The 12267-nt window shown below is 54.4% G+C and overlaps 1 protein-coding gene across 2 annotated transcripts in view; it reads right to left on the reverse strand.

Moving 5' to 3' along the window:
- Positions 1-7817, reverse strand: part of NR4A3 (nuclear receptor subfamily 4 group A member 3) — a 29636-nt gene extending 21819 nt beyond the window's left edge. Inside the window, exons 1-4 of one of the 2 annotated variants that reach the window (XM_030444111.1) lie at positions 7372-7802; positions 5679-5761; positions 4578-4733; positions 941-1824 (exon numbers count right to left, since the gene is read on the reverse strand). In XM_030444111.1, the coding sequence (XP_030299971.1) occupies positions 941-1822 (882 nt within the window). In that variant the 5' untranslated portion in view covers positions 1823-1824; positions 4578-4733; positions 5679-5761; positions 7372-7802. Of the gene's footprint in view, positions 1-940; positions 1825-4577; positions 4734-5678; positions 5762-7371 lie in introns of both variants that reach the window. The other variant, XM_030444109.1, reaches the window with a different exon arrangement.
- Positions 7818-12267: the final 4450 nt, after the last annotated feature.

Genomic DNA, 12267 nt, shown 5'->3' on the forward strand with positions numbered 1-12267 from the left:
CCGAATCACCCACCAATGCATCAGATCTTAATCCTGCTGCCCAGAACCATCCCTCTAAAAGTCTGTCCCAAGTTCTTCACTTAAACAAGTTAGCTATGAAAATAGCACTGGAATCTGAACTCAGCCTGTTGAAAGGGAATTATGAAGCACCCAAATCTAGGAGCAATATAAGAGTATTCAGATCTTAAAAATGCAAGCACAAAGTTTCCACTGATGAACTTTAGTATCTAAGTTACTGGTGTTGCTATTCAACTGCAAAGCCTTTGCTATTGCAGAGCAGGCACCAGGACCCTGTGCAGTGCTTAGTCACTGCTCTGCAAGCTGCTTTTCACTGGTGGGGACTCACTGGGCTCCTGAGCAAAAGAGTAACAACAAGACAGCAATCCAGTAAAACTGGAAGCGATTAGGATTGTCCCATGCATGAAAAGTTTCCTCTTGTTGCCAGCCCTACAGTCCTCCTCATCCCCAACCACACCAGGACAACAAATGCCTCTGCTATAATCAACGAAAGTTAGCAAATGGACTTCACAGTTTCTAGAGTACTTTCCTCACTTAAAAATGAAGTTTAACTGCAACAAGGGACTGAGTAAAACCCAGGCTGGATGTATTCCAGGTGAGTTTTGCTACAGAACAAATGCAGTTTATAGCTCAGAGAGGAATAGTGACCCAACCTTCAGTTGGATGCTGGCAGAGTGGGACGCCATCAGCCCAGCTCATTGCCACAGCCTTGCCTCAGCCAAGACCAGCTGATCCTTTTATCCCTTGCTTAGGCCTTCTTCAAAAACTTTGAGTGGGACTCCATCATGCTGTACGGGAAGTCTCTGAGCTCTAACACAACCCCCCTGAGCTCAGGGGCAAGGACCAGGAGCGTACCCGGGCAGGCAGGGAGGGAGGGGAGGCTGAGGGAAGTGGGTAGGGGAGCAAACGTCAGAGCTCTCACCTTGAAAAAGCCCTTGCAGCCCTCGCACGTCCGTACCCCGTAGTGCTGGCAGGCGGCATTATCTCCACAGACGGCGCAGGTGCCTTCCCCGGACGAGGAGCTCCTGCTGGGTGGGGATGGGAGGCCGCTGCTGCCACTGCTGCTCTCACCCATCAGGCCGGAGGCGGCTGCGTTGAGGCCGAGCGGTGGGAAGGCTAAGGTGGCTGGTCTTTTGGCCAGGTGAAGCCCATAAGAATGGCTCTCCATGGGTGTCTGGCTGGCGGCCGGCCTGTCAGAGCCCAGGGGCAGGCTCAAGGAGGCAGGGTCATAGCACATGTGGGCAGCTGCAGCCGGCGTGTGGGGGGGAGAGTGCTTGAAGTGGAAGAGGGGGAAGCGTGGAGGCACGGTCTTCATGGGGGCAGCATCCATCAGGTGCCCAGGTGGCAGGCAGGTCTGTGTGGGCTGCAACGGGGGTTCATCCCACAGGCTCTGGTGAGCGGGGAAGCCGGGTGTGGTGGGTGTGGAGGGTGGCGATTGCTTGAAGTACATGGAAGTGCTGGGCATCCCCTCATCTGTGGAAGGTGGCAGTGGGGGCTGGTATGGGGAGAGCCTGGTGTCTTCCATCTTTATGTGGGGCCTCTGGCCAGAGGAGGCAGATTGCATTTGGTAGAGGCAGGAAGGCTTGAGCTCATAGCTGCCAGAGTAACCCTCCATAAAGGTGCTGAAGCTGGGAAGGGAAGTGGTGGCAGTGGCAGTGATCTCGGTACTGCTCAGGTCCATGGTCAGCTTGGCATAGTCAGGGTTCATGATCTCCGAGCTGTACTCCGAGCCATACGCATAGGTCTGAGCTGCATAATTTGAACCTGGTGGTGAAGGACTATACTGCGCTTGCACACAGGGCATATCTGCAAGGGCAAAGGGGAACATTAACCACGAGCACAGTGCACCAAGGCCATGGACTAAACCCCTGTGAACTTCTTCCCTAGAAGGTTTCCCACATTTCCCAGCACACGCTTAGATACCCAGCTCCCATTCTCACCTGGACAGGGGACATGTAGATTAGCCTCAAGTCTCTGCCTTTCAACAAGAAACATACATTGAGGATTGACTACACATTAGGTATTAGGGAGCCTGCTCTCATCTGGTTGTGGCAGCAAGTCAAGTTTATACGAGTACCAGTGAGAGAAGGAGCCATCTCAAGCTGCCCTGCATCTGCTGCTTAATATACATAGGTGTCAATGAGAATTAGATAAGCAGAATGAAAACAGGTTATGGCTCTAAATCTATCTCTGTATGTGTGCAACTGTGCTATAGAATTTTTGTGAAGGGTAAAAGAGATTATTGAATTATATTTAAAATTATTTTTAAAAAAACATCATCAGAGGAACTACTCAAATCACTGTGTTTGCTACTTAGGACTTGCAAACATCAATTTTGTTTGCTTAACTCTGGGCCTTTGAAGCATATTTCTGGTCAGCTAATAATTTACGGTTGCTGTCTAAATAGTAGTTTTAAGGCTTATCTGTGGTAGAATATTCTCAAAAAAACAACCAACCAACATACCAACCAAAACATGGGTGGTACATCATATCCCTAAATTTGCAAACATGTAAGAGAAATAGTACGTGGTATTTCTGACTTTGTTTTTACAGGAGAGCAAGATAGAGGCTACTAACAGAACTGGTTTTATTCATTAGCCATAAAAGTTGATGTGGTTCACCAATAGCTGGGATAGTTGAAGCAATACAGTGCCTGGCTTTAAAGATTTCATTTTTTTTTCTTTTGTTTCCTACTAGTCTGCTGTTTCTTTTGTTGCTCTCAGGAAATAATGGCCTCAACTCTACAATGCATTTGAGATTTGCCTGGCTAAACATTGTGAATCTAGCCTACTGTTTGAAACCCAAACTAAAAGTGCTTCTGGTTCCACAGAAGAAGAATAAAATGCATTGATTAGTATATATTCCCTTGTAAAGAGAACAAAAAAATAAATATTGAGAAAATGTGTGTCAAAATTAAGTGCAGTTCCTCTCTAATGGTAACTTGCATTCCAAAAACACTTGAACTACAATTCATGATTAAAAAAACAAGAAAAGCAAAAGCAACTCCAAAAGAATGTCTTAAAAATAATGGACTTTTCATCAGTATTTAATAATTGTATAAAGTATTTTATAAGTATTTTATAAAAACTCCCTTTGCTTACAATTTTAAAAAATTCAGTTGAGCCTGGTATGCAGGAATCCAAATAATTTGTGTTAAATCAGCTTTTAATTTTTTCCTTCCCTCTTTGCAGATAACATTTTTAACCTGAGCACCGGATTTCAGTTATTGTACTGTCACAAACCATTCAGATCTTTCTTCTTTTTGAGAAAACATTAAAAACTAAGAAAAAAAAAAAAAAAAGTGGTGTTTTCAGTCCTTCCTGAGACTAAATCCAAGTACTTCAAGAAAAAAGCTCGACAACTTTCACAGCCTTTGCCTCCCAGTGTTATTGATGCATTTTCCTACTGTTCCCCTTTCTTCCCCTTTTTTTTCCCTACCAATTTCTGTCCATGCCATTCCACACACACACATTTCATAGCAAATCCTATTACAATAACTTGTTAGTTTAAGGACTGTCTGTTAAACGTAATGATCATGGCTCAATCAAATAAAAAGGAAAAAAAATTCCTTCCAGACACCTCCACAGAGAATGGACTGAGAAACACAACTGAGAGCGTGGACAGGTAATGTCTGAAGTGGACATGTTGATACACAGCCCTATGAAGGAAAAAGGCTTTTTTGCTAACTCAGAAAATGAGCAGGAGTTGAAGGAAACAGACAATTATGCTTTTTTCCCTGTACTTTTCTGAGCACAACAGGTTTATATCACTGAATTCTGTGCAAATTGGAGTAAGAAAACCAAAGTCTCAAATGAATACGACCCGAGGACTGGAAAAATAGACCTGAACTAAAGGTCTGGTCTCTCCTGGCTCTGTGGGACTCCTCCTACCTCGCCTTTTGCCAGCATGCTCAACTGACTAATTCTAAACCCTACTTTTCCACTTAGGGCACCGATATTAACTACCCTGCAAAGTAAATAATGTGGGTTTTTTTCTTCTGTACCCAACAATATAAAAAAAAGAAAAAAAAAAAAGGAAAGAAAAAAGAGAGGGAGAGGAAAAAAGAAAAAAGCCCCACAGGAGGCCCAATGAAGAGAAACCTGTCATCAAAGCTCAAATGAATGGGTAAAAAAAAAAAAAAAAATCAACGTAAGGACATTCGGAACTATCACCTTATTATTCTGCTGGTTTTCAGAGAGCTTGACACGATGGATACCCCGTGTAGCAAGCTGGGCTCCTCAAAGGAACACTAACATCGCACCCATTTACCCCTTAAAACTGGTACGTCTTTGGTCGGAGGCTGGAAACCCCCATGTGCCCTGAGACAGCATCCTTTAAAAGCCCTGTGAAACGTGGGCGCTGCCCAGATCCTGTTGGGATTTAAACACCCCGCGGCCTCGTTACGGAACGTGGGGGACAGATGATGCCAAAAGGATTTGGGAAGGGCAGGGGCCGCGGCAGGATCTCTCTCAGCCGCTTCCCTCCTCCTCCTCTCCCCAGGGAGGGGTGCGTGTGGGTGTGTGTGTGTAGAAGACGGGCCCCGCAGAGCGGCATCTTACCTGGCGGGTATCTTGCGCGCTGAATGGTGGGGCTGGAGGTGCGGGCGGAGGCTGCGGGGGGCGGCGGCGGGGGGGTGGTGGGTGCCGGCTGGGACCTCTCAGCGGCGGCGGGTGCGGGGCCTGGCCTCGGCGGAGGGCGCTCTTCCGACCCGGGTTCTGTCCGCCGCCGGCGGGGCGGGAGGAGAAGGCAGAGTCAGGGTACGGCAGAGCACAGCAGAGCCGAGGGGTATCCCCTCCTAGTGCCTCCCTCTTCCCCTAGACCCCCGGCGGAGGGCCGCGGGGGGACCTTCTTCCACCCTCGCCCGGCAAGCCCTCGCCTCGCCCCACGGGTGGGAAGGGGGAGACGGACTAGGAGCGCGTTTCTGCCAGCCCCCGCTCCCTCATCACACAAAAGGCAGAACGCACGGGGCTGGGGCAAGAGAGCCACCGGTTTGTTCTCCGAGCTAGGAGGCTGGGGAAGGCAAGAGGAGAGCCCCGGGCAGGATGACTGCAGCAAGCGGGGCAGCATCCCCAGGAGCCCGCTTGCCCGCGGGAACTTTCTCTTTTTTTTCTTTTTTTTTTTTTTTTTTTTTTTTTTGAGGGGGAAGCGGCTAGCAGCAGGCTGGAAGTTTCTATGCAAGGTACCAGCCAGGCTTGAGGGCTTTCCTACCGAGTCTCCGAGTCCCGCTCTCTGTCCGTCTCTACTCCGCGGGACGCCCCGCGGCCACAACCGCGGGCGCGGAGAAGGAAGCACGTTCCCGCCGCGTCCCCCTCGCCTGGGGGGAGAGCTTTGCCCCGGCCCACCCGGCGCTGCCAGCGTGGCCGGGGGCTCCGCGGCAGACGCGGCGCCGGCCCCCCGGAGCCACTACCCAGCCACTCTCACTCGCTTCTTGGGTTATTCTTGCCTTCCCCGCGCCCCTCGCCTCTGATCCCACCCTCCCTTCCTCAGCTCCCGGGATTTTAGTGTCTGTCAGCTCAACCCTTTCACTCCCGCGGGTTTTGTTCGCTTCCAAGCTCCTGCGAGGCGGCTTCCCGCTCGCCGTGGAGCGCCCTAGGGCTCCTCTCCGTTACCACCCCCCGAGATGCCCCCCCCGCCCACCCCCACCCCGAGCCACCCGTTACCTAGAGACACTCGCTGCGCTTTTAACCATGCAACACCCCTCCGGACTGCAGCCGGCCGAGCCAGGAGCGCAGAGCCGTAAGGGCTGTAAATTAGGAGGAAATAACTACCCTTGTCAAAGCTCTTTTCTTCCTCCGTGCACTTTACATTCAGCCCCGAGTGACACCCCTCCCCACCCTGTAATACGAGGAGGAAACCGTGAAACACTCCATTGTGATTGAGACTTCTTCAGGGGAGTTTCGAAACCTTCATTTAACCGGGAGGGACCGCGGAGGGGGAAGCTTCATTGAATTAAAAAGTTTTGAGCTCGATTTCCACCGCCGGTTACCTCGCGATTTTTTTTTTTTTTTTTTTTTTTTTTTTTAGGGGGGAGGGAGTGGGGTCCCGAGCCGCACGGTCACTCCAGCAAATATCCACAAGCTCGCATGGGATTCACCTACGAAGAAACCGTCTGGTCTGCTTTAGTCCATTGTTTTTACCGGGGCCTGACTCCAGCATGCAACCGTCTCCACGGAGGACAGAAAAATAGGGCGAAGAATGTAATCGAGTGAAGCGGCTTAGATAAAAGTTAGCGATTCATTCCCAAACTTTTTTTTTTTTTCTTTTTTTTCCCCTGGAGGAAAATATCCGATCACAGCACATCAGCCCCTGTACAGAAAACAGCATTTTCCGCCCTTTCCCTGGGAAATGTCCTCACACCGAATGCATCGTATCCAATAACTGCAAGCTAGACAACATCGTTATTAACTAGCCCCGCGACGGTGAGCCGCATCTCAGCCCGGGACAACAAACTGCCCTAATGCCGCCCTAATAACTGTCCCCCGACACAATATCACAACCCAGCGCCCGCGCTGTCTCGCCTCTTTCCAAGACTGAAACTTCTTTCCCGGCTATGAAGCGAGAAGGCAAAAGCTAAGGGCGCGGCGGGGGCAGGGAGCGGGGCAGCGGCGGCGCAGCCCTGTCTCCCCGCACCGCACCACCCGTGCCGGGCCACCGCAGCCCCTCGTTATCATTTCTGACCTTCGAAGGGAAAAGTGCACATTTCTGAGGAGCAGATGCCGGGCAGACGTGCCGAGCAAAGATCCCTTCTCATTTCAATACAATATGTCACATTCCAGCAATTACCTCTTGGGGCGAGCTCTTTCGGGCTCCTGCTCTCTCCCAAAGCGAGATTAGATCAACCTGCCCCGCCGTCCCTATTAGACAGCTCGAATTCATGCAAAGCCACCTATTTCCCAAGCGCAGTTAAAGGAAGGAGACAAATTACTGCCATTCATCACCGGCGCTGTAAACTCGCCGCCGCCGCCGCCGGCAGCATCATTTCCATGACAACAACTAGCAGAAATACCTTAGTACCACCGGCTCCGGCTCCCGTTCCTCTCAACCACAGCCCTCCTGTTAGAGAGGGGCGGCGGTGCCCCAAGCACGACGAGGGTTGCTGACCCGGCAGGGAGGCTCGGGAGCCGAGAGGCAAATGAGCATCCACGGGGAGGAGAGGTTTGGGGGGGGTGGGAGGTATGGGGAAGGAGAGGGAAAAGTTTCATCGAGAGCCCGGCACGACAGCGCGTCAGCTGAGCCTCCTCGCCCGCCGCCGGCACCTCCCGAGCATCTACCCCGGAGGCGCAACTTTCACAGAGTGGGGACACGTCGCGTTGTCCCTCTCCCTCGGCCGCTCCCCCTCATTCGTATACGTACTCGGTTGCTGTAGAGGTTCCGTCTTTACATCTAGTTTGTAGGTGCCCCCTTCCTTAAAGGCGCATGTAGGCGCTGTCCAGCGGCAGGACCAGAGACTCAAAACCCCGAAGGCTCCCGGCAGCTGCAGGTCCGGAGGGTGCGTTATCCCGAGGCATGGAAAAGGATAGAAAAAGCCCGAAGAGCCAGGAGCCCGTCCCCGGGCGGAGGGAGGGAAGGAGCGGGCGAGCGGACGGGCGAAGGATGCCGAACCGCCGCCTCGATATGCCTTTGTGTGCCTGTGTCTCTGTGTGTGTGTGTGTGTGGCGGGAGCCGGGCCGGGACCTGCGCCCGCGTCCGCGGTGCGATTGCGAGTGCCCCGGGGTGCGCGTGTGCCTGCGCGGAGAGAGGGGACGGAGGCGCCTCTCTGCGCTGCTCTCCCGCTCCCTCTCTCTGAACGTCATTTATGTGAGAGGAGCCCTAGCGGCCTCTCCATAGAGCGGCTGGAATGCGAAACGTCAATAGTGACGCCATGGGAGCCTGACGCTACTGACCCCCCCCCCCCCCCCCCGCCCCAGTGTGTGCGCCGCGCTCCCGCCGCACCGCGCCGAGCCGTGCAGAGCCGTGCCGAACTGTACCGAACTGTACCGAGCCGTGCTTTGCTGAGCCGAGCCGAGCTCAGCAAGCTCAGCAGCGCGGGCGAGACGGCCGCTCCGCGCAGCCGGCAGCAGTACGGGGCGGCTGGCCGGCTGGCTGCCTTTGAGGCTGCACGCCTGCGATAGCTTGGCGAGTCGCTCCCAAGGCAGATTATTATTGTTATTATTATTGTTGTTATTATTATTGTTATTATTATTGTTATTATTATTAGCAACAGCGATCGTGTGGTTTTGCAAACGCAGAAACTCCTTACTTAAGTGGTTCAAGGGGAAAAGAGCTTTGACTCGCTAATTAGTGGCACTTTCAGGAGTAATTATTAAAGTTTTTTTTTTCTTTTTTTTTTTTTTTTCTCACTCCTTTTTTTTTTTCTTTTTATTTTACTCCGGTTTTTTTCCTTTCACTTTTCACTTTTTTTTTCCTTTTAACTTTTCTGCTTTTTTTTTTTCTCCTTTTCTTTTCTTTTGAAACTTTCCAGTGCGCAGGAGCAAAGAGCAGGTTGCGGAAGGTGCCGCTCAGAGGGAGCGCTCGCTCAGGCGAACGGACCTGAGAAAGAAAAGTCCGGGCACCCGCTTGCGTCTGTCTGTGTCTGTGTGTCTGCTTGGGGCACCGAGCCGGGGAGAGAGCTCTGTCCTCCCGCCGCCTCCGCCGCTGTGCCCGGTGGTGTTTTCTCTTCCGCTGCCGTTAGCCGGGCCGTTTGCTATTGTCACCACAATGCTTCGTACGAAGGGGCTCTGCGACTCGAGTTCAACCGATGGGGGCCGCGGCGCTGCGGAGCCGGAGGTCAAGAGGCTGCCCCGCTTCGCCGACCCCCACCGCCCCCAACAGGAGGGGCCGCCGGCGGCGGCGGCACTTTCGCTTTGCCAGCTCGGGTCCCGCCGCCTACTCGCTTCACCAGCCCGGCGCCGGCACCGCCGCTCCCGCCCGGAACGACTGGGAGGGGAGTCCGCTGCCGGTGCGTGCCTGAGCGCACGCCGCGGACCGGCTGTACGGCACGGGCGCCACGTAAGGGCTCGGGATCACCTTCCGCAGGCGGTGAGCGCCGTCCCCCCGAGGGCGCCGGGGCCTCCCTCCCGGGCCGTGGTGGGTGCCAGCCCCCCGCCCTCTTCCCCTCCCCCCTCCCCCCGCGGGGGAACCCGCCGTCCGCCGGGCTCCCCGCGCGGCGACACTTCCCCTCCGGACGCTGCCAGCCCCCGGCGGGGCCAATCAGCGCCTCCACGTCACCGCGGAACGCCATCCTCGTGCCGCCGCGGCCAATCCACGCACAGGACGCGGCGGGCCCCGTTCCGAGGGGCGGGGCGTAGCGGGCTGACGCACGGCAGCCGCGTCATTGACGCAAGCGGCGTTGCTAAATTTAGCCGCCGGGCCCCGTGCAGTGCGATCGGGATCGCGCGGGGGAGGGGGCGGAGCCGGAGTCCATTGAGTGGCGGCGGCGGCGGGGCGGGCGGGCGCGCGGGGCTATTTTTGGACCCCCCGGTTGTGATCCGGCCAAACCAAATATAGACGCGGGCGGGTATTTATAGCGGCGGCGAGTCCCATTGTCGTGGGACCGCGCCCCCGCCCCCGCCCGGCTTCCTCTGCGCAGGGGGTGGAGTGCGGGGCCACGGGGACCGCCCGCCCGCGGGGGCCTGGCGCGCCCACGCAGCTGCCCCCATCCCCCTCCACCTCCCCCTCTCCTCCGTGCCCGCACCCCACACACCCCCAGTAGCCTGCCCCCCGCGACTCTCCGGAGGGGTAAAGTTGCAGCCGACCGCTGGCTTGGCCGGCTCTCCTCCTCTTTAGAAAAGAGGCGCTCGGTGGCTGAGCACTCGTGCTGCGCGTCCCGCGTGTCCGGGCGTCCGACCCGGGGAGGTTCTCTCGGAGCAGCTTGCAATGCTTTCGCTCCCTATCTCATCCCTGCCAGCCCCCGGGCCAACCAGTTGACATTTCCGAGCGGCGGCCAAACGCCCTCCGCGAGGGGCGGCGTAGTGAAGGGACACGCGTGGAAGCGCAGGGTGTTCCCGCGGCGGGGATGCCCGGCGCGGTCGCGGCGGGGATACCCCCCGCCTGACGCAACGGAGCGGAGCAGGGGCGGTGGCGGGCGCGCATAGCGCGGCGGTGACCTCATGGCAGAAGCGGCGGATGGTTGGGAGTCCTCCCCCCGCTCCCCCCCGCTCCAAACCGACCTCCACCCCCTCGCCGCCTGTTGAGTAAGCGCTGGGAGAAGTGAAAATGCCATGACGGGCCGGTGCGCTCATCCCCGGTGCTGACACGCCGCGAGAAGGGAGATTCCCTTTGATGCCGCTGCCGGCGTGGGCGGCCGAGGGCAGGGGAGGAGAGAGGGTGGCACTTTCCGCCCGCGGCTCACCCCGGGCACTGGCCCTGATAAAAATACCCTGCTTTCCATGCTGTCATTTCTCCTTTGCGTCTCGGCTTCTCTGATGGGAAAGGGGCTCCTTGGACCACTGCGGCCGCTCGGCCCCTCGCCCCCTATGGGCGGGCTACCTCTGGGGTCTAGGGTCCCACCGTCATCCTGAAAACTCACGGCTCCGCACGGAGAGCGTGTGCAAGCAGACAGTGTTGGTACCGGGACAGTCCTAGAAACCGTATTGCAACCCCCTCCACTTTTCCTCCTCCCTGTGTACTCCGTGCAGCTTCGCAGCTTCCTCGAGCTGTTCCTGTCTCCCACGATGTGAAAGTATCGTCATGCGAGGAGGCTAAAAAAACCCAAACCAACTAAACCCAAACCCGGCAGCAAGAATGTTTTGAAAGCCTTTAAAATAATCTTTTAGGTGCTATTTAAAGAACCACTACACAGGAAATGGGATAGTTGGAGAAAATGGTAGGAGAAAGTGGAGTTGAGAGCGTTAACGCGCTTGGAGAAGATGCAGGTGCTGTGCAGGGAGCTAGGCCCTCGCTCACCGCCCAGCTGAAGGTAGGAGTTTCCTCCAGGGAGAGCAGAGCCTGCTATCCTGCAGCTATTTATGCACTGAGAGGTCACTCACTGTGCTGCGTGCTTCCCAAGCGGTGTAAAGGAAGTGCTTCGTGCAAGGAGCTCCTAATCTAAGGATAAACACCAGGGCGGAGGGAGAGATAAGGGGACAGGAACAACGCGATGCAAATTGTCCGACTGGTGTGTACACATCGACTTGATCTGCTGGAGGAGGCGGTGCTGGAGTAAGGGCCAGAAGGATGGCGTTCCCAAGGCTTATTGGATAAATTGGGATAATTAAACCAGGCACTGGAGGCTGTGCAAGGAGGGGTGGGAAGCCTGTAGCAATGTGAAGGAAGCCTTGGGAGAAACAAAGCTCCAGGGGGTGGGGAAGGTTTTTGAGGGACATTTGCCAGGTGGTGCCAGTGCTGGGAAGACTGAAGGTTGCATGAGGGCACTGGGAGAAAACGATGCAGAGAGGCTGAGGGGTTCACTTTCCAGTGGCCACCATGTAATTGGCCAAATAACTTGATGGGAACTCCTGATCAGAATTTACAGTTGACTTATCCAAGAACGGAGCCTGTGCAGTCCAGGCCAGTCATTAAGCTGCGCATTTCTGGAACCAAGGCAATGAAAATGTCACTGTTTTTATGATTTTATTGCAGAATTTAAATACCCATGTAAACCAACCAAAGAAACAAGCAAAACCAACACAATCCAGAAATCCTGAGCAGCTGCCACTGGAGCACCTAAATTCAGTAGTGTCATAGAAATGCTCTTTGGAAGGTCATCTAGTCCAACCTCCTACTCAAAGAGTATCCCACTGTATTACCTAAAAACTTCCCTATCTTCCTCCAGGATGTAGAAACCAACTGTTCCTCTGCTTAAATGCCATCTTCTAGGAAAACCCAAAAGAGAACTCGGATACATTCCATGACGGCTTGGTAGTTCCATATTCACCTAGTTTGTCTGGGACAGGGGGGTGAGGTTGGCGATGGGAGAGTCAACCTACATTCCCCACCACCCAGGATAATGCTGTAATCCCAGCATCATTCTGGTGGCATCTCACCCACTCGTTTGAAGTGGTGAAACTGCGTTCAGGCTTGTGTGCAGGCTCTCTAGTCTAGTGCTTCAGGCTGTCTGCTGGAACAGAGGAGATCTGCCTATCCATTTCTGCTCCAAGGATGGCTTGTGTTATTTTACGTTAAACACCTGTAGTATAAAAATGCTGCATGCCCTTATGCAAACTTTCTGTCTTGCCTGATTAATCCCTTCCCATTGAGCGTGATTTCTGTAGCAAAAATTCTTTTTCCTCTCCATTCCTTCCCAGATAGCCAATAACTCAGTGATGAGGC

The sequence above is a fragment of the Calypte anna genome, chromosome 2 (genome assembly GCF_003957555.1).
Source record: "Calypte anna isolate BGI_N300 chromosome 2, bCalAnn1_v1.p, whole genome shotgun sequence".
NCBI lineage: Eukaryota > Metazoa > Chordata > Aves > Apodiformes > Trochilidae > Calypte > Calypte anna.